This window comes from Anoplopoma fimbria, chromosome 17 (genome assembly GCF_027596085.1).
Source record: "Anoplopoma fimbria isolate UVic2021 breed Golden Eagle Sablefish chromosome 17, Afim_UVic_2022, whole genome shotgun sequence".
Lineage (NCBI taxonomy): Eukaryota > Metazoa > Chordata > Actinopteri > Perciformes > Anoplopomatidae > Anoplopoma > Anoplopoma fimbria.
The window spans coordinates 20,279,429-20,300,056 of record NC_072465.1 but is presented as its reverse complement, the minus strand read 5'-3'; the positions used below and the strand labels follow the sequence as shown (position 1 = coordinate 20,300,056).

The 20,628-nt window shown below is 38.7% G+C and overlaps 1 protein-coding gene across 2 annotated transcripts in view; it reads left to right on the top strand.

Annotated features, from left to right (window-relative positions):
- The window catches only part of ppp1r16b (protein phosphatase 1, regulatory subunit 16B), a 79,137-nt gene that overhangs the window by 22,675 nt on the left and 35,834 nt on the right, over window positions 1–20,628 (top strand). The window contains exons 1-2 of one of the 2 annotated variants that reach the window (XM_054617673.1): window positions 1,767–1,897; window positions 3,069–3,496. In XM_054617673.1, the coding sequence (XP_054473648.1) occupies window positions 3,229–3,496 (268 nt within the window). In that variant the 5' untranslated portion in view covers window positions 1,767–1,897; window positions 3,069–3,228. Of the gene's footprint in view, window positions 1–1,766; window positions 1,898–3,068; window positions 3,497–20,628 lie in introns of those variants that run through there. The other variant, XM_054617672.1, reaches the window with a different exon arrangement.

The window sequence follows — 20,628 nt, the reverse complement described above, 5'->3', positions numbered from 1 at the left end:
GAGAGAGAGGTTACGCTGTGTCCGGAAAGCTTCACGGTGCATCAGAGGAAACTTTCACCTTGTAAAACTCAGCATGTTGTGAATTAAAGCATTTTGTGAAAAAGTTTTATAGATGTCAGCGGTTTAGTGTCGTAGTCGTTCTTAGACCAGCTGCTCGTTGGCCCACGTTGGATCAGCTCGGCTGAATGTGGCTCTTATTTTGATATATCTTAAAACTTTAATTAATCATCCCAGTGGAAAAATTTTGACATGTATTGTTGTTATGAATAGTTAACTTTACTCTTGTTTGCTTTCTGAGACTTTTCCCCCCAAGGTGTGCTGTGCAACATTTATCTGTATTTATGTGAAAATACACTCAGATGTAACCTTGTATACCAAATAAGGCACAATGTATAGAGTACGCCTCAGAGTGTATCATTACATTATCGACACTTGCACAGTTGTAGACTGATCTTTGTTTTTTTCCATGACCATGTTTGTTTTTTATTTCCTAACTTGGCAGCCACCACGCTGTGTGAGAGAGTGAGTGTGTGAGTGTGTGAGTGTGTGAGTGTGTGAGTGTGTGAGTGTGTGAGTGTGTGAGTGTGTGAGTGTGTGAGTGAGTGAATGTGTGTGTGTGTGTTTGATTGTGTGGAACATTTATTATTTCATCAGCTCCTTCACTGAACTTGGCTCCTATAAACCGGAGAAGGGCGGCTGACTTTTTGGCTGCAGTTCAGCTGAGTGAACCTTTATTTCACATATAAAATAAGGCAATGAAAACTTTACAGCTAAGCATAGTATACTATAAAGTATAATATGGGCAAAATCAATTAGGGTTGCAGTTTGTTTAAGATTAAAAAAGGAAAAGCCGTGAGGTGTATGTGGCGTTGCTCATGACCTTTCATCTTTATCCCACTCGTCATCCAGGCGGTCTGCTTTGTTCCCAGCATGGTGCGTCTCCTCTTTCAGCACCGAAACACACTTAAGATGAGTCTGTTTCATGTCACTGCTTGAATAGATGTGCCTCGATCAGTGTGAACATGTGTCAGGAGCAGATGACAGAACAAACTATCTTAATATTAATGGCCTCAGTTGATGACATCACTGTAGCGGTGATTTCAGAATATATTTAAACACAAGACATTTTAAAGAAGAATTATTGTTGTTGTTGTTGTTATTTCCTCAGGTGTGTTGACCATAGAGATCAAAAGATGTGAAATATGAACTACATCCATTAAAAAAACAAAACTAAAATGTATGTTGTTAATGTTGAACTCAAATTCAAAGCAAGCTATGTTAATGTTAGAACTTCTAATTAGACAAAAGGATAAATATCAATTTACTGAACAGGTTTTTGGAAATGGCTTAAAAGGGCCTGCTAAGAAGTGGAAGTCACACACGTTGCAGTCTGATGACAATCTTTTCCACCACCAACACTAAACCGACTTCTTTCAAGCTTAACCTGTCCCACCTTCCCTTTTCACACCACAAAGTATATTTTAAAGTAATTTGTACAGTTTAATGCATCTAAAGGTGTCAAAGAGGCCAAAGATTAGCTCTGACTTTCATTTATGTTTTGATACCTTTTTTGAGTAATTTAACCTATGTTCACTTACACACACACACACACACACACACACACACACACACACACACACACACACACACTACACAAACACACACAGGACTGAAAATGATGCTGCTGTAGGAAGTGATTATTATACGTGTTTCCTGTCCATGTTTATGGCAGTTTGGTAACAGTTGCGTCAAACTGTTAAGGAAATGTAGTATAAGGTCGGTGGCAGGCCGATTAGATGAAGCAGCATTTTGGAGCAATTTATCGTACAATGCTGCTGGTTTCATGAGTGAAAGGCTGCAGACATGAGGAAATAATTATCAGTCAATCGGTGAAATAGTAAGTAAGAACGAGTTTGATAAATAACACATGTATATTTTGTTTTTAAAGCTACTTAAATCATATAAAGTGTCATTTGTTTTGGCATGTGTGTATTTGTTTGGGCTGGACTTTTATCAGGAGAGGTTTTAAAATGTCCACACATTGTTAAGAGTTTGTTTAAAGGAAGTGGTTGGAATAGACTCGATTCCTGTAGATTTTCTACCCACCTATTTACTCTATTTAACTATATTAAGGTTTATTTTTAATGTGTATTGTTCTGCTTTTGACCTGTTAGGTGTTATAGGTTAGTTTTCCCCAATCTAGATGATCATTTGTAAAGATATCTATACATACAGTATGCTGCTTTCTTGGTAGATCTCTAAAAGTAAACAATACGAATCTGAAGCAGATTTTAGTTCTTTCACTGGCAGAATAACTTTCAATGGTCAGAGAGGAAAACAAGAGACTTTGTTCATGTTAACAGGTAGCATGGCTACATCAGGGTGAATTCCCACTTCAGCTCATTGCTGTAGTAGTTTTTCTGTTCTTTCTTTTTTATCAGTTTCTCTTCTTACTGGCGCCTACTTGTAGCTTTCAGGAAGCGGTTAACCTTGGTGGAGGATGGTAGAGATGTCTACAACGGCTCACGAAGCAAATGGAAAATTGAGCCAGCAACCCATGCTCATCATTTCAGTCATATTTCATATCAGTCACTTAGATAAAAATGGATAAATTGGCCCTCTTTCTCATTGAGGTACATTTGTCCCCTTTCCTGAACCCTTGAAGGCATCATCATCATGATGGAGTGTGTGCCATGCAAATGAATGGAAGTAAATGAAACGATTACGAGAATGACATTGCTCTCATTTTGGTTTCACCTTGATGTGAACCAGAGGGTGTTTGGTAGGACATACATCTGATTTTATTTACACTTGACAAAGAACGGAAAATGTGACAAGTAAACAGTTATTCAGCGTTTTTTAACTAGGTCACCTAAATGCATCTCTGTGCACTTTGCGGAGGCGCATCAGACCAATACTTACTGGAAACGAACGCTGCATCAAACAACTTCCACTTCTTATCTGCTTGTGTATTTATTACACTACCTGGTAGTAAAAGTTTGTTGCTGAACAGTGTCTCTCTCAGTGTTCTTTACGAACAGTGTCTCTCTCTCTGTCTCCTCACTCAGGACGTTTTCTGCTGCTGAAGGATGATGATGAAGATGATGATGATGATGATAGGAGGAGGCCACGGCCGAAGGTGCAGCCCTCGCTAGAATCATACTTTCTCCCCCCAACTTCACCCATCCACCATCACATCCTCTACTGCCGTCCCTGCGCCCGGGCGCCATGGCCAACCATCTGGAGCTGATCCAGGAGCTGCAGCAGCTCGACAAAGTGCCCAGTCTGGAGAGGCTGCGGGCGGCCCAGAAGCGGCGTACCCAGCAGCTGAAGAGGTGGGCTGTGTACGAGAAGGAGATGCAAAACAAGAAGCGAAAGGCTGACAAGAAGGGACGCAGCGCCAACAACTTCCACCTAGCAGAGGCCAAGAGGCATGTGTCGTTTGCCGCCAGCGTGGCTCTACTGGAGGCATCGGCCAGGAATGACCCAGATGAAGGTGGGACTATTTATGATGTGTACAAATTAGAAAATGGAAGTGTAGATTTATGGGGAAATGTGCTCAGTGTAGTGAAAACAATAAATTACACGAGTGCTCTTAACATGCGAAACCAACGGAGACACAAAATCTTAACCACTGTAGATTTACTCTCCTTGTAACGAGGCAACACACTGAAAATATGTGGCTGGGTTTTCGTTTATAAGCTCAGTGACGAACCCAGCACAAAGCTCAGTGATGTCACATTTGAATAATTACTCTAATTTCAGCCTCACCTCACTACTTCAGCTGGATATCAGAATGCCAAGGTCAGGAGAACGATTAGACGAGCCTGCCCACTTAAACTGCCAGTGGAAGTCTCTCCGTTGGAGCTGAATTTGTTCTGCTAGGAGACTGTTTTTCTCATTGTGAAATAATGGAGTTGTCACACTGAGATGAAACTCTGCCAGTCTTTTTAATTAAAATTTCTACGGATGGTGCCCCTATTTGGAGATAATAATTGTTTTCCTCCAGTACAAACAGTCCCACGATGCTATGGCAGTTCTAACAGTGTGCCAGTGATGCGGGAATGATAACGGGCTCCTTATCATTTAGATACGATATCTAATTTAACTCCCCTTTAACTTTAAATTAAAAAAAAAATTAAATTTTTTTTATCATAACCAATACAGTGCTACTGTACATTCTTTGCTTGTGCAAGCTGTCTTTACAGATATGGAAAAAGCCGCAAGGCTGATGTACAATAATTCTCACAGAGCAGCAAGGCCCTGCCCTGCGTATATACACACATATATACGTGCACACATATGCACATGTACTGTGAACACATGGAAGCTGCAGCTGGAGTGAGAGTCAGAGGACAGCTTGGGATTTGTGTTGTATTGATGGCCTGTTGGATTTTATCGTGTGTAACCTAAATAAAGATCAGATAAAACCAGCAGTCGATAAAAGGATGTCACCTTATTGGGTGAGAAAGGAGAAGCTCATTCTATGTTGCTGTTGTTGCTGATTCTGAGGCTGCTGCCTCATTAGACACAGAGAGAGGTGGTGTTGTGTGAGAGATTTTGAAAACAGTTTGAATAGCATTAGAAGGGATTTTTCGTCGTACGCTGCTGTGCTGAGTTTCGTTCCCAGAAAGTCTGCTGAGCCAATTAGACATTGAACCAGGATGTTGTGGCTGTTGGTGTTCATGTGATTCTTTAGTTTGAAAAACCACACGAGGTAGCAAGGAACATGCAACATCTACCCATTTACTGTCATTTTCAGGAAAAGTCTATAACAATATTTCCAAGAATTATCAGAAATATATTCTATGTATTTAAAGTCAGATTTATGTGGTTAACGCATTTTGATGTTATTGAATTTTGTGTCATGTTTCCAGTTTTGAGAGGAGCGACAGTCAAAACACAGGAAGCAGTAGGCTGCACTTTCTTTTTTTTTTTTTTTTTTTTTTTTAAATAAAAGCTATTTGAGCTATATTTGAATGAAACAAAAACCCTTTGTACAACCCTTTGTACTCGCCTCAGTCGAGATATAGAGCCTTGATTTCTGATCTCAAACTCACAATATTTAGTGCTAATTTCAGAATCTTAGTATTCGAACATGCTGAATTTTATATCTGGTACCTGTTACCATTATCATTAGCATGACTTTAGACTCTGTCTAGTTTGTATGTAGCTGTATTTTATATGATATCATACATTATATCAATATGCACATAACATGATTTCAGTCCATTATATCTCACACAACTTTAAGGATTCTGTCAGTTATTGAGACCATATCTGTGAAGCCCAGCGATGTAAGTAAATAAGTTGTTAGTTTTCAACACGACTGTGTTAACATTTTATGTTATTTTCAGAACATCTGAGTAAACATACTAGTCAGTGTGCCGCATTGGACACATTGCGAGCAGATTTCTTTGCTTTGGTTTGAGCATCGCTGATAACCGGCCTGCAGAAGCTTTGTCAGTTCTCTGTGCTGCTGACGGTGCCTGGGCAAAGAAATATTTGCCGACAGTGCTGCTTAATGAGGGTGACCATGAAAGAGGCAGAGAGATAAAAAGCAAAGGGACAGGTTGTAGTGTTGCCCACACAGCTCCAGTGGCAGCTGGCTAGCTCAGGAGCCTGATAATCTCCACGCTCATTCCCTCTGGTTCCCCAAATGCTCGATCAAGCATCGTGACTCCGTGCTGCTCAATGCACACCGCTCACAGGCTCTGGGCTTCCTCTGCAAAAATAATATGTGACACTTTCATTTGTTCTCTTCTGCAGTCCTTTCCAAGAAGGTTATGTAAAAGCAGAAATGGAAATTGAACGTGGATCATGATGGAAATGAGTTTTAGCATCGTAGAAATACACGACATCTACACTGACTTTTACATTAAGATTGATTTTCATAAATCGGACTATTACTATTTAGACCCTTAATCTGCAAGAACAGTGATTACAACATAACCAGCTCTGCTCCCAGTAGACCACACATTCCAAAAAAACGACAATATAAATCCAATATATCCGCCGTGCAACATAAACGATCTGTGAAATCCACTGTGCAATATTAATAATCATACCGTCCTTTTATATAATATTTTAGTTATTGTTGTATTTTAACGTTTCCTACTTATTTACTGGTTTTGATCTTTTTTTCTACTTATGTCTTTTTTTTGTTTGTTTGCATTATCCACTCTGCTGCTGTAATGCTGCACATTTCCCTGTGTGGGATTAATAAAGGATTATTTTATCTTATCTTAACTTAGCAATATGAGCAGTGGAAGGTTACAGATGTGTTTTAGAAAATAAAAGGAGCCAACTATCACCTGTTTCTTCATGAAATAGAAAGGACGATAGGAGAAGTAAAGACAACAACACAGAGAGAGACTGCCATTGACTTTGACCTGAGGCTGACTCAGATGTAATGAGATGAGAGGTTTGATTGGCTGCACTGACTCCTGCTTAATCACTGATTGGTTGGATCCGATGAGATGTTTCCTGTGATTCTTTCACTGCTCTCTCTCTTCTGTGTGGTTGCAGTCAGAGCATCACCGTGTTGACCGGAGGGCATGTGTGTGAGCTCACACTGAGAAATGTGTGTGTGTGTGTGTTCATCAGCATGCATGTTTTATGGATGGAGTATTTACTGATTTCTTTTTTTGTATTTTGTGTGCTTTACTGTATCCTCAACAGTCAATTGTGATTTAAAAACTAGAATCTGTGTACAAAGCAGGTGTGTGTATTTAAATGCCTGTGTTTAAGTGTGTATATTGGTTTGTGTGTGTGTTTCCTCACTGAACTACAACATCCCTGTCATTATAACTTCCTCGCTGGAAGCTGAGGCTGCAGACGCATCGGGCCGTGAGGATATGCAGATATAGCAAAAAGGCAGAGGACACAACATGTGTACTCGGGTCACAGATGTTGTTGTTGTGAAAGGGGGAAAGGAAAGACTTAGAAAATGTGTGTGTGGATATTGGATAAACTTTTCAGTGTGTGTTTCAATAGAGAAATATGTCTGTATGTGTGCTGGTCTGCTGCTAGCTGGAGGCCCACTGAAGAAGCTTTGATCTGAGGAGAAAACAAAGGAGGGAACAGTAGGTAGGAGAGGATTAGATGGGAAGAGATGCATCCTGATTCTGTGTCCATTTCTCTGGCAGTGTCCTGAACCCTCTGCCCCCTCACTGCGATGAGGGCTGATGGCTGTGAATTATTGTGGAGCACCTCCGTGTCTCTCTGTGCAGCTCTCGGACTATTGAGACTGATAGATTATTTTTCCTCTCCAGAGAGTAGCTTTCCTGCAGAGGAGCAGCCATTCGGGTCAGAAAGGACAGCCATTACACACACACACACACACACACACACACACACACACACACACACACACACACACACACACACACACACACACACACACACACACACACACACACACACACACACACACACACACACACACACACACACACACACACACACACACTGTGGACTGACCTGAAAATTCCTCTTAACACTGCTCTGCTATCTGATGCAGTTGTCAAACAACTCAGATGTCACTGAAGGAGTCAAGACTCTCGAAAGAATAGGAACTGTAGCGTGCTAAAAAGTTAAACTCTCCAAATGTTACATGCATGACACTTAAAACCATTTAGAAAATGAACTGTTAGGTTCACATTTATGGTAATTAGCATTAATTGATATCCAGATTCACTTGCAAAGCTGCTCAGTATTAATATTTTAGGCAATGCATTAGGTGAAGTAAGCGTTAACATTTGGTGACCCTAATCTGTCTGACTGTAAGTGGGTGAAAGTAACATGAATGAAAAGGTCGTTCAGAAATCCTAACTGCTTTTCAAAGTGTCCTTCATTAGGACACCCAACACTAAACTGCTCCGGATCGATCATCTGAGAAGCAGATCTGATTGAGAATATTGGTGCCTCAACAGCCTTCACACTGCTTGTTATTTAATGTGCCTATTCAAGGCAATCTATTTGTAAACTTGTGTTCTTCTCTTTTCATTTTGAGTTATTATATAATAATCTTAATTGGATAGTATTCATACTTGTATTTCTTGTAAAACAAAAATATCCAAACTGCAGCACACAAATTATGTTTAGGTGCAACGTCCATCAGGAATTTCATTTAGCAAGTAACAGAAAGAACATACTTAAAATTATATGCATAAATGATGAAGAACCAATCAAAGGGATGAAGCAAATCAAGTATCCACAGGAAGAAGATGATAAACAGACACGTGGAGAGGGGCTGAATCATGAATTTTTGTTCCTACCCATCTTATTTTACCATATTGAACATTATTGCTGTTAGCTGACTTGTTTTCATTGTGAGTTCAACCGAAATGAAAAAAGTGTTAAATAAAATGGCGTCTGTGCAAAAGAAAAATCAATTTGTTTAACTTCAGTCACCTGAATTAGTGACTGTTCCACAGACCTGCGACTCTAGTTTTCACTGAAATCATTTATGGTTGAGATCTTTAGGATTTTTCTAAAAGTTTCTTGTGACAATGTGATAATGTATTTCAGCCCTCCCTGAACTCTGTCTGTGTTTTACAGCTCTGTGTGTTTTTCCTCCCTGGGACTCTATTTATTCACCAACTCACATGGCAACACCCAGCTTGCTAATTACCAGTTATTCCACACTTAAAATCATGACTTGTAACTTGGTGTTTGAAAAAGCCACACTTTAAAATTTTCCATTTTTATCCTTGTGGCTCACTGTTGGCTCACCACATTTTTTTTCTTCCATGTCATCACCCTATAAATACAGAGGAGGCATAACTCTAGATTTCAGGATAGAAAAATATCTCCTGCAGCGAGTATCGCCTCTTGGAAGGAGAATTCACAAGTGTTTTTTTATCTTCCTTATTTTCCTCTCTTTCTAGTTATCTGTGTGCAAATTAGGTCTCGGTGGAGCTTTTGTCTTCTTCTGCTGTCTTATTAGAGTGGTAAGGCCTTCGCCTCAGAGGACTAACGTAGACAGGCTTAGCTGCTCCGAGGCATATGGCAGCAACAGAGTGGCATTAAAAAGACTCACACGAGCAGAGTGAAAAGACGACGAGCGCAACTCAAACAAAAATACATCACATCGGATGCAACTGGTTGTCAAAATAATACGCTGACCTTTGGGATGATGTCCGCTCTCCCTCTCTCGCTCTCTCGCTCTCTCTCTCTCTCTCTCTCTCCCTCCTTCTCTCTCTGTCTCTCTTTTTTTCACACTACTCAGTCAATTCTAGGAGGAAACACATTACAATACTGTTTGTTTGTTAACCTTTGCTATTTATTGCAAATGCCAGAGGGGAGATTTATCCAACTCTTCTCATGCAGTTTGATAAGAAACGATGAGATTGAAAAGCACACAGTCCTTAGAACCTTTGTGACAGTGACCTCTGACCTCCTTTCTTAATGATTGAAGGTGGTTGGACTTCAGAAACGTACTGTCAAGCCTACTTTACAGTCTATAGTATTGGAAGTACTAAAATCCTTAAGTAAAATTACAAAGTATTAGCATCAATATATACTTAAAGTACGAAAAGTAGAAGTACTCCTCATCCAAAATGAGTCATTTCAGAATAATGTTTATTTCATTATTGGATTATAATTATTGGTGCAGTAATGTGTTCATCGTTTTCATGTTGAAAAATATAAAGGTGGAGTTTAGTTTTTACTGTACTGTTTTAAGTTCTATATTAATCTATAATATTACATCATAAACTCTGTGTTGTGAATACATTTTGTTTTATCCATCTGAATCAGCAAAGTAACTGAAGTTATAAAATCAGTAAAGTGGATTAAAAGTTTTAGAAGAATAAATATATGGCATTCCCATCAGTCTCAGCTGGGATTTGTGTTTTGCGCTATTTAGCAAATGATAACATGCTATCACGCAAAACTAATATGTTGAACATGATAGTATTGTAGTTGTGAGAATGTTAGCATCCTCATGTTAGCATTTAGCTCAAAGCAACACTGGACAGAGCTGCAATCAGGCTGTAGACTTCTAGTCATGTTGAATAATGTAACAAACGGTCTGTTTCATTAGAGCTGGGTGTGGAAACAAAATAAATTTGGCTGTAACATTTAGTAGACAAGAAATGATATATTGTAGTCAATTAAATTTCTCTACTTGTCTGTTCTGGCTCAACTACACATTTCCACGCCCCCTGATGTCTCATTTCTTAACAAAAAGATTCTCTTTTTGATTGAGAGGGATGTATTTTAAAAAAAGCAGTCAGTGAAAGTGTCTTTGGACAAAAAACAAATAAATGTAATATTATGTAACAAGAAAATACCCTCCATTTACAAATCAGCACCTTAAACAAACAAGCGTCTGCTGTCATTAACCAGAGAGATGGGCTGAGCAAAGTTCACATTATTAAAATCAAACAGTGCAGTTCATCAATAATGTAATATCAGTGTTACTGCTCTCTGTGTCAGATTGCAACGATAATGTCGGACCAACACAAAAGAGAATTGGTAAACTTCAAACAGTTTTCCCTTGCAGACATAAAAGGATGGACTTTTCCACCAGATTAAGAAGCCAATGGAGAACGCCTGAAGTTTTTTATCAGCCACTTCTTTCAAATGCCTTCAGATTCTGTAAAACATTTGATCTGATATAAAGATATGTGACAAGTGATTCAGGGGCTCCTTGCATGCAGAACTTAATGTGAACTATGCGTCCTTGTCCTTTTATTCTTTTCCTTCCTTCTTTTTTTCTATTTAATGATTATTGATAATGAGGCCTTGAATATCTTCTGAGAGTTGTTTGATAAGTTTTTGTGACTGAGCCTTGACCTATTTATAAAACTATAAAATTTGACACACAGAGATGTGATCAACCTCTGTTATGCCCAAGGTCTTTTAAAAGGCCACTGATTTATAAAGGATTTTAAGCAAGAGATGTTTTTGCTCAGCAATAACTAGCGATCCGTAACAGGAGGTTGTTTACTCGTATGCTCAGCTAAGCTGATGTGACCTCTGACCTTTGACAACAGTAGTGTAAGCTGTCCTGTCTCTCTCTTGCGTCATGTGTCGTAACTCAAATCAGGTTAGGACACAGAGGGTGTGTGTATAGATATCTAAATATAAAGAGTTTTGGCTCTGTTTATTAAAGTGGCTCTGGGAGCTAAAAGGCACTGCAGCTTAAGACGACACATGCGCAGCATTTAGAAAACAATGTAGCAAGGTGACAAAACACAACCACAGAAATGCACAGACAGCAAAAGTACAGACACTGCAGATCGAACAGAACACAACAGAAACAAGTTATAAAACAAGATCATTTCCAGGGGACACAAAACATGGCCGTCGTTTGATGTCCCCTTGAAACTTCTTTTAACTAACTAATTCCATTGTGATTATTATTTTTCAAATTTGCATTTGTTTTGTCAATTTGTATGTTTTCTTAAGTTGCAGTGTTTTGAGCTTTCAGGGCTCTATCATCTCTCTTTTTATGATGTACTTTTTTGTCATTAAACTATTTAGAACTTATTAGTTATTTTCTGCATGTAAGATTTAACTGGAGCTGAAACAACTTTTTTTTCAGTTAGTTCATTTTGATAATTGATTCATCATTTAAGTAATTACTGAGCAAACATGCCAAAGTTTTATTGGCTCCAGCTTCGTGAACAAATGTTTTCTGCTTTTCAAAAGAAATACTTGATTAATTTGCAAATATACGATGCAGATTAATACATAATGAATAACTAACTAGATTAAACAGCCCACTTGATACATGCATATGATCACAGACCAAAGGACTTCAGTAATAAAGTTTGATATTATAACCCAGCAGCTTTCAAACAGTTTGCTGTGCTGTGAGCTCAGACGTTCACTCAGATCTGATAGTCAAATCTCAATTAAATCTATCAAGCAGAAATTCTGCATTTACTGCTTTTAATCTATTGACCTAATATGAAGCCACACGGCTCTTTCTAGATGTTTTATTCATTCAGTCTCAAGACTGAATATGAATGCAACCATTTTTACTACCTCTGCGTCTTTCCTGATGACAAAATCAAGCCGCTCCACTTAAAGCTAAATCAAGGTTTCCTTCACAACTGGCTCTTCACATTTTTTCCTTTTTTCCTCTTGTGCGATCACGATTGATTTGACATTTCCAAGCATTTGATTACTTAAGTGGGACTTGGTACTTAATGCTCCGAGCAGGGCCGCGACAATGACGAGGTTGAGAACTACGGATAAAATGTATCTATTGAATGCTTCTGTGATTAGGAGGACTTGTCTTTCTCTCCTGACATTAGTGGATGGTAGAAAATGTGTTTTTATAATGGGCCATGGTCCTCGCTATTGCTGCTCTAAGTATTGATATTCTTGTGTCTTTTCGTTCCTGTCAGCCCTTTCTGATTAGGGCAGTTTTCAGGCACCCTTCAGGTCAACAAGACTCCTTTTCTCTACTCTCGGCCTTTGGGTGTTGCTGCCCTGCCTGGCACTGCTGTCTCCTCCCCACTGCCATGTTCACGTGCCTCAGCCTGGGCAGGCGGGACTGACTCATCCTGGTCACGTAACATCATCTGGGATTAAAAAATCCTGCAGTAAAAAAAGGCAAAATACAAAAGTGGAAGTAGTTTGATTGGAGAACAATGTGTGGAGTGTAAATGTTTGTGATATTGTTTTAGGGGTTGCTGTAGTCAGTGGACGGAGCAGAATGCATTGGGCCGTGGAGTTATCATGATTTTGGCTTTTTTAGCTCCATAATTGAGCATTGAGCCGTGTAACTGTCACACAACAACAAAGGGTCTTTTATTGAACGTCAGGACTTCACTGACTATCTCTGCTTCTTTGTGTTCTCTAGTTTCAGTACAGCCCTTATTTCCTTCTCGTCATGTCCACATCTTTTTGGTGCATTAGTCTTTTTTTTCCTGCTAATTGCTCACTTAAAGCCAGATTGTTATTGTTATTTTTCACTGTAGTCTTTAGTGAACTGTGCTGCACTAAGGGAGAGTCTGCCAACGAGCTCCTGAGACCTCCTCCCTCTTCTTTACATCAGTTAAATTTCCTAGGAGAGCCCCGACTCTCAAGTTAACTCCTATTTCCATGGTAACGGAGGCAGACAGAAAGAGGTCCAGGCAGCCATGGCCCAGAGCTACTCAACTGCAAAGGCACAAATTGCGCATCATTATTGCTGCTGCTGCACGGGATAGTCTATGGGAGATAGTGGATGTGCCTTCTGGGCTAAGTTGCCCTCAAGTGAATCTGTCACGGGTGGAAGAGAATAGTGTGATCCGAAAGTCAACGGATATTATGAAAATTGTATGTAGTTAAGCATATAAGAGAAAAATGGGAGAGAAAGGTCTTTGATATTAATATTTCAGATATAGTTATTTTTATTACAGACAAGGTGAAATGTCATATGTCAGATACGTTGGATTGAGTGTGAATCATCTTTTTGTTAATTACTCATAATTTTGGGAAATAGGTAAGACAAATAGTAGCCTCTAAGGTGCCTATGAGTTGAATTATTAATGCTACTAATGCTATAAATAGTAAAAAAAGGTGTTACAGAGACGATCCTCTCAAGACGAACGGCAGTAAGTGAAGAATCACTAGTCATTTTAACCCAAACTCAGTGTTTCCCTAAACATAACCAAGTCACATTTGTGCCTAAACCTAACTAAACCGTAGCGTTGTCACATTATGAAACACATATATTTTTTCGTTTGTGGAGGCACAGACAAATAATGATGTCGTCCTGTTAATGAGGGTGTCGGATCATAAAATATTTGTTAATGTAATATTTTTGTCACCTATATTGGAAGACTTGTTGCTGTTATAAAGATATGGGGAAAGGTAACGCCCAAAATGGCTATTAATTGTTGAAGAAATGTTCTTAATGGAAATCACAGACATCATTTTGACATTATATGAGACATAAAATGGCGACAATGGACCTGAGGAGCAGATAACTCCATTAACAGGTGTGCATGAACTTGGGGAAAATTTGAATGTTTTTTTTTTTACTTTTCTTTTTGTTACTAAATGTTAAAATTAATTTAATTTAATTTACATTGTTATGAGCATTAATTGGTTCACTTAATTACAGAGAAAGACTGGAAACTGCTCCACTACGTTTTTATCAGTGTCCATGTTTGAAGCCCACCTGCTGGAACTTGGACCTGACAAAGTGTCAGTCAGACTTTATCCACTGCTGCCAATCCCCTGATAGTCTGTTCAGCACATCGCTGCTCCCCCACTCTTTCTAAACCACCTCACATCTTTCAGTGCCTCTCCACCTGCCCACCTTCCTCCCCTACTCATAGTGAATGAAAAGCCCTCCACCATAGGGTAAATCTCAAAATAGGATTATGGATTATCCAACGAGGATTAGACCTCAACAAAGCAGGGCAGTGTGTTTCAGTTACAACAGTAAGATTGATCATGTCAAACCTGAGAGCCACAGTGAGTGACCTTTTTAATTGTTTGTGATGAAACTCCAGAAACACCTGCAGACTGGGAGGATGAATTTAATAAAGAGTGAAAGTACATTTCAAACTATTTGACTAACCTCAAAAAACTGCCCTGGAGCTGGAGTGATTTGATAAATATGGTATTGAATGAACAATTAGATTTTCTGATAGATATATACATACTTACTTTTGTTACTTATGCATCTAGAAAACATAGATATATTTGATAAGGGATTTAAACTAAGGGTTTGAAAGAAGATTAAATGCTAGATTCAGATTTAATAAAATACCAATAACAACCTCGACCCAACTATATGCCATCTTTGTTAGATAATACTGGATCTGAATTGGGGCCGTGGAGTGCAGCTGAGCCGGAATGAACAAATGGCAACTACTGAAGCTGCCTGAGGGGTCGACAGTCAAGGCACACAACACGCCGAAAATATATAACTCTACCTTTTATAGGCCTCAGATACCCTCAATGGAGCAATTTTCAAAATTGCCAACAAGACACATTAAAGTTAAATTAGCTCTTGAGAATTGATTACTTTTTTTTTTCTTTGAGGAAAGTTTACTGTTCCTGAATTTACTTCAGTACTGTCAGAATGTTTTGTAATTAGCATCTAGTGGCCAGTAAAGGAACTGCATCTGAAGATCGCTTTAACAGAGTATTTATGTAGCATTGCACTTTTATAACATGGTCAGACTCACAATGACATTAAAAAGAAACGATCACAATTGATGCAGCAGAACCAGCATTTTTTTTATTTTTTATTAAATGCATTCTTCTTTCTTGTCAAATCCTTTAGCCATTACCCACAATGCAATGTGACCTCAGACTGTTCTGGTGGAGATTTAGGTATGTTATGCTAGTTTAGGCTAATGTAGCCAAAAGGTGCTAACCTCAAGCATGAGATGAGGAGCGGCCTACAGAGGTCTAGTAAGCTTCGATTCTCTTAAACTCCACACAAAGTTATTTTCATTTATAAACTTGTAGTCTTTAGACCCAACAGACAAGTGACACATACGTTGGTAAATCAGATTTTGAACAACTCCCTGTCTTAAGAAAATGCTTTTTTACTACTTATATTTCGCAATAGCACTCTGCAAGACCAGAACCACGTGTGACTCAGGTCTTCATGTTGGGTTTGAGCTCTATGTTTTATTTGTCATAAAAACTGCCCTCACTTTGTCTCAGTTACTCCCCGGCAGCCTGTCTTACTTTATATTCCCCCTCTCTTTCACTAAAGTCGGTGTAAGCCTGCTATCTTAATGCCTTTTTGTACGCATACTGGAACTAATTGGATGGAGCACTGCCGCCTAATCCAGAGTATTACTGAGACAAACAATACTGATGCTTGTCTCCAACTTCATGCGTCACGCTTTCTTTTCTTTTTTTTTTTGCTCCTGTAGATCATAAACTTGTCCAGACTTGAACATTACTGTTGAATTGTATTTAGGTTTACAAATTGGGCAGAAAGTTTATAGATTATTTCATTAATCCTGTTCAATATAAAATAAAATCAATTTTAAGAGCTAATGTGGTATTTTAGGGCCGCATGGCTTCAGGTTGGGAAGATTGCGTAAATTGGATGCTGTTTTTAATGTGTTTTGCATCCTTCCATCTGTTTCTCTACCTGATGTGACTCTGCACTGATTTGACTAATTATGAAGCTTGGATTGGTTCCTGGTCTAAGAGCCTCATATGACGGCTGCTTCAATAAATACCCAGGAAATGTTGATCCTCTTTATTTTGTATATATATTTCTAGTCAGAGGGGCAAATTTAATTTTATGACACTACAAAATCAATATGAACATCTGGCAGAGACAGATGGATGGCTTTCATTCTTTTTTATTGCTGGTCATTTACACAGTTATCTGAAGTTAGGAGCGTTTGCTGAATCTGACATGGCGCACACATAAGAGACCACTGTAAAGTAAGAGAAAGACAAGAGGAGAATACGAAAATGTTATTACATTAGGCCCAGTATTTTGGTTTGTCACTATCAAGAAGACGGGGTGTAAGCTTATTTTGTAAAGTTTATTAAAAATGGCTGTTTGTGAATGCTTTCAGTGTGATCTTTGGCTTTAATTAGTTTTATTATACATTAAAAGCTCTGCCTCAAAGCAGTGTGACATGGAAATAACATGTAAAAAGTCTCAATTATGTGAGATGAGATTTATGAACCTAGAGTTAATCTGACAAAGTGATCCTTATTTCTTCATATTTCTTCAAAGTGGCAGCTTATGTTTGTGAATCACAAGACCACTTCCAGGATTTGTCAGTGTGTCCACAATGTCACCTGAAGGATTTGTCTTTTCATTACATTATTAAGAGTTTTTTGAATCAGTCTTGCTTTTAGAGCGAGTTCCCATCCTCTTTCCAAATTGAACCCTGAGCTCATTGGAGCGTGTTATGTTGATTATATTTCAGCGTTAATTTGCTCATGGTGACCCAGAGAAAACCTGCTGCATCCCAAATACTTGGTGTGTTGTGTCTCCCAATTGCGTTCCGCGCTGTGCCATCTAACTACATCTGTTATAGCTGTGTAACATACAATTAAAGTCCCTTAATAGCTCATCATGTGGGGATAATTATACCACACGGTGGAATGCTAATTATATCAATGATCTTCTCTCCTAACGTCCTACTAAAACCAATGTCATTTAGCTGCTACTTATGGCGGTGCCAAGTGGCCTACTTTCTGCTCAGCCGACAGGAAAGCAGAGAAGGCTACCTCGCCTGAAGAGCGTTTGGAGCGTTATGATGTTATTTTCTGCAAACTGCTGCATTGTTTGATATGTTTAGGGCCGTTTGACTTTTCGAAGATTAAAGTGTCTAATTTGTAGGAACTGATGCGCACTGATGAATATGTGTGCTACATCAGCGTTTTCCCATCTCTAGTGAGTTAGTGAAGAACGAATGAAACGTGGTCGTGGCATGATGACAGAAATGAATACTAGCAATTCACTTTTTGATCAATTACCTCTCTCTCAGCTCTCAGTATTAAGAGCTGAGAGAGAAATGTTCAAAGAACAGACTGGCCTTTAGATCGTTCCTGTATCTGAATACTGAAAAAGAGCCCAATTTAACGGTGTTATTAACGCTGTAAATCATCAAATATCATTAACTTAATGTAACTGCTGTACACAAGATTTATTAGTTTAAAGCCGACTTACATTTTTCTTCTTATTTTCAGATCTGTGGGTTTCACAACTCAACAGTTTTGATAAAATATCTTGCAGATCATTGATCAAAACTCATCAACTTAATTTTCTTAACAATCGTGGTTAGCTTCTTACTTTTCTGCTTAAATTGCATTTCGGTGTAAAGCCTCTTTTCTCCTCGCTTGAGGCAAAAACATAACGAAAAATAGATGCAAAAGTTTTATACAGGTTAAGGTTTACTTCGATAATAATAATTATAGTTATGGTGCAGGTTAATATCCACTTTTGCTCTTTCCCCTTTAAGTCAAGCTAGAGTAGACCAATATCTTTGACACAGTTGTGTGTTGTGATTTATTTGGTAAAAATTGTAATTGCCAAAAAGGACAAAATTATCATCAAACTTTCCTGCAGTGACCCTATATTGGTGTTCTGTTGGGAGGCACACTTTCAGTACTGACTGACTGTGTGCACGATAACATGCGCACACAAAGTAGCACCTAATTGAAATCAGTGCTAATGTTAGCAAGCTAGGCTAAATAGCTTCGCCCCTCCCAATTGGAACACACACTTAACAACATGATGAGCCCAAATGTAAAGTGTTTTGAAGAGCCAGACAGCTTAATTTGCTAATGGTTGATAGCTTAAGCTGGTCAGCATCACAAACCAGTTATTGACAGTGCTTTTCCTTGTAACAGAGGATCTTCTTTTAGTCAATGATGCCAAAAATACATTCCAAAAAAAGCTTAAAAATATTCATTAAAGTGAGCCAAATTCAAATCTCAGTTCAACATTTAATCAAACAAACTCATTGGGAGCAGCTTGAAGTGTTCCACTCTTGTCTCTGTATTTACCTGGACCCATTCTGAATTGTTTTATAGGTCACATAACATCAATGTTTCCTGCAGTGCATTATAATATAACCTCTCACCAGCATATCACTGTTTTAGATGGATTATAAACCCCAGTGACATTTTAGGTATATTACATAAACCATTCTCTCGTTGCTATCGGCCGGTCTGTGAGATTTAAGGGATTCTGTGGCAGCTCTTATTGCTGCGCAACAAATATTTGTCTCTTTAATATGGCAGAGAGAGATACTCTGGATATAAAATCAATTCTCCACTTCTGCACCAGATCCTCTCATATTACAATCTTTACTTGATCCTCACTTCACCGGCCGTTCTATCTTATCAGTGATCACAGGCTGTGAGATATGAGCCTACAGGGGGATCAGTATGAGTCAGCATCCTCAGCTAAACCATCACATTAAGAACACCCACGATACTGTGATAACGCTACTGTAAACTAGGTACCAAAAAGGGGCTCTTTTCCATGACAAGAGACATGTAGATGTTATGTACCGATTCTCAACATGCGTGGAAAAGGCTGCAATGTGAGGCTCCTACATCAATTATCTGCCAGGGATTTCCTGAACAGGAATAAGTAGGCTCATAAAAATGAATCCTCTAATGAACTCTGAAAGATCCTCATCTGCGTTGCTTCGAAGAAGATGGAAGGTTATAGTGCTTGTGCATGCAACTCAATTTTGCAGTGTGAGCTGATATGATTTATGAGAGCTCCTTTTTAAACTGTGTGATGGATGACTGCACAAACCAAGCTTTTAAAAGGACAATTATTAAAAAATCAATCTCTGAAGTTCTCACAGTGGTTTGATTTCTTTTCGTTTTACTGTTCAAGCTCGACTTCCCGTGGAAATTTAAAGACATTTGGGATAATATGAATAATATGACTCTTCATTGTCAATAAACATAAGTACAACACAACAGACATATAACGTGTACTGTGCAGCTCTCACGTTGGAGATAATTTGTCAGAATGTAAACTTACATGTTAACTTTCTGTCTGAGACAGCAGGATCCTGATCACGAGGCAATAACTGTAAAACATCAGGATACTGATTGACAGAAAACATTTGTATTAATTATCATGGCACATCCTTTTTGCAATGGATGTTAAATAATTGTGTAGTAAAGTTAGAGGTTAACTCTGACTTCCAAGGTGCATTTTGGTAAAAAACAATAATTCAAGGGTTAAAGAATTCTGTTACTTACAAACTGCATCATACAATTGCAATAACAAAGCATTTCTAATGACTAGTCTCTTCTCTACAGGTTTTGTAGAATTTAGAGCGACCCAGTGTGTTTGCATCAAACAAACTGCACTTCAACTGCAGTATCATTTTTTTTACCGTATCTTCATCTTAGTGCAGACATACATCACACCTGACTTGTCTAATATGTCTTGCATGCAGGGTCTCCTGTAGAAACTGTATTATTTACAGATGCGTAAAAGGACGTCAAGACAATATTATTCACAGTGGATTGCTTTTCATGCATGGCTGGCCTCAAACAGTAAATTAAACGATCAGAAACTCTGATTTATAAATAACTAGTGACCTTTAACATCTTTTGCACTGGTTTCATTCGAAAATCCCCATCCAAACTGTAAAATACCTGATTTAGCTTCTTGTGCACTGCAGTAAAGAGGGTTTACAGTTTTAATTAGAGCAGGCATAGTACACTATAGAAATGTACAATATATTAGTATTTATGATATTCATGAACCTGCCTCCACTTCGGAGCACACATTACTGTTTGTGAATAACTTCTTATCAATAATCAGAGTTCAGGAAACGTATGACCTAAATAACTCCTGTGTAGTTCATTCACTTGGGATTTGTTTTTCATCTCTGACACACACACACACACACACACACACACACACACACACACACACACACACACACACACACACACACACACACACACACACACACACACACACACACACACACACACACACACACACACACACACACATACAGTATTGTGGAGGCACAGTAAGATAACAGGAAGGAAGGGTGGCTCTCTCCTCATGCGCTGTTGTTTGTTGATGTAACTTTTATCTTTTGGGAAGCATCTTGTCCAGCTCCATCTCCTCCCTCCATGGGAATTCATGGGACCTGCCCAGGAAGACGGGCATGAGATTTCTGCATCGTTGTG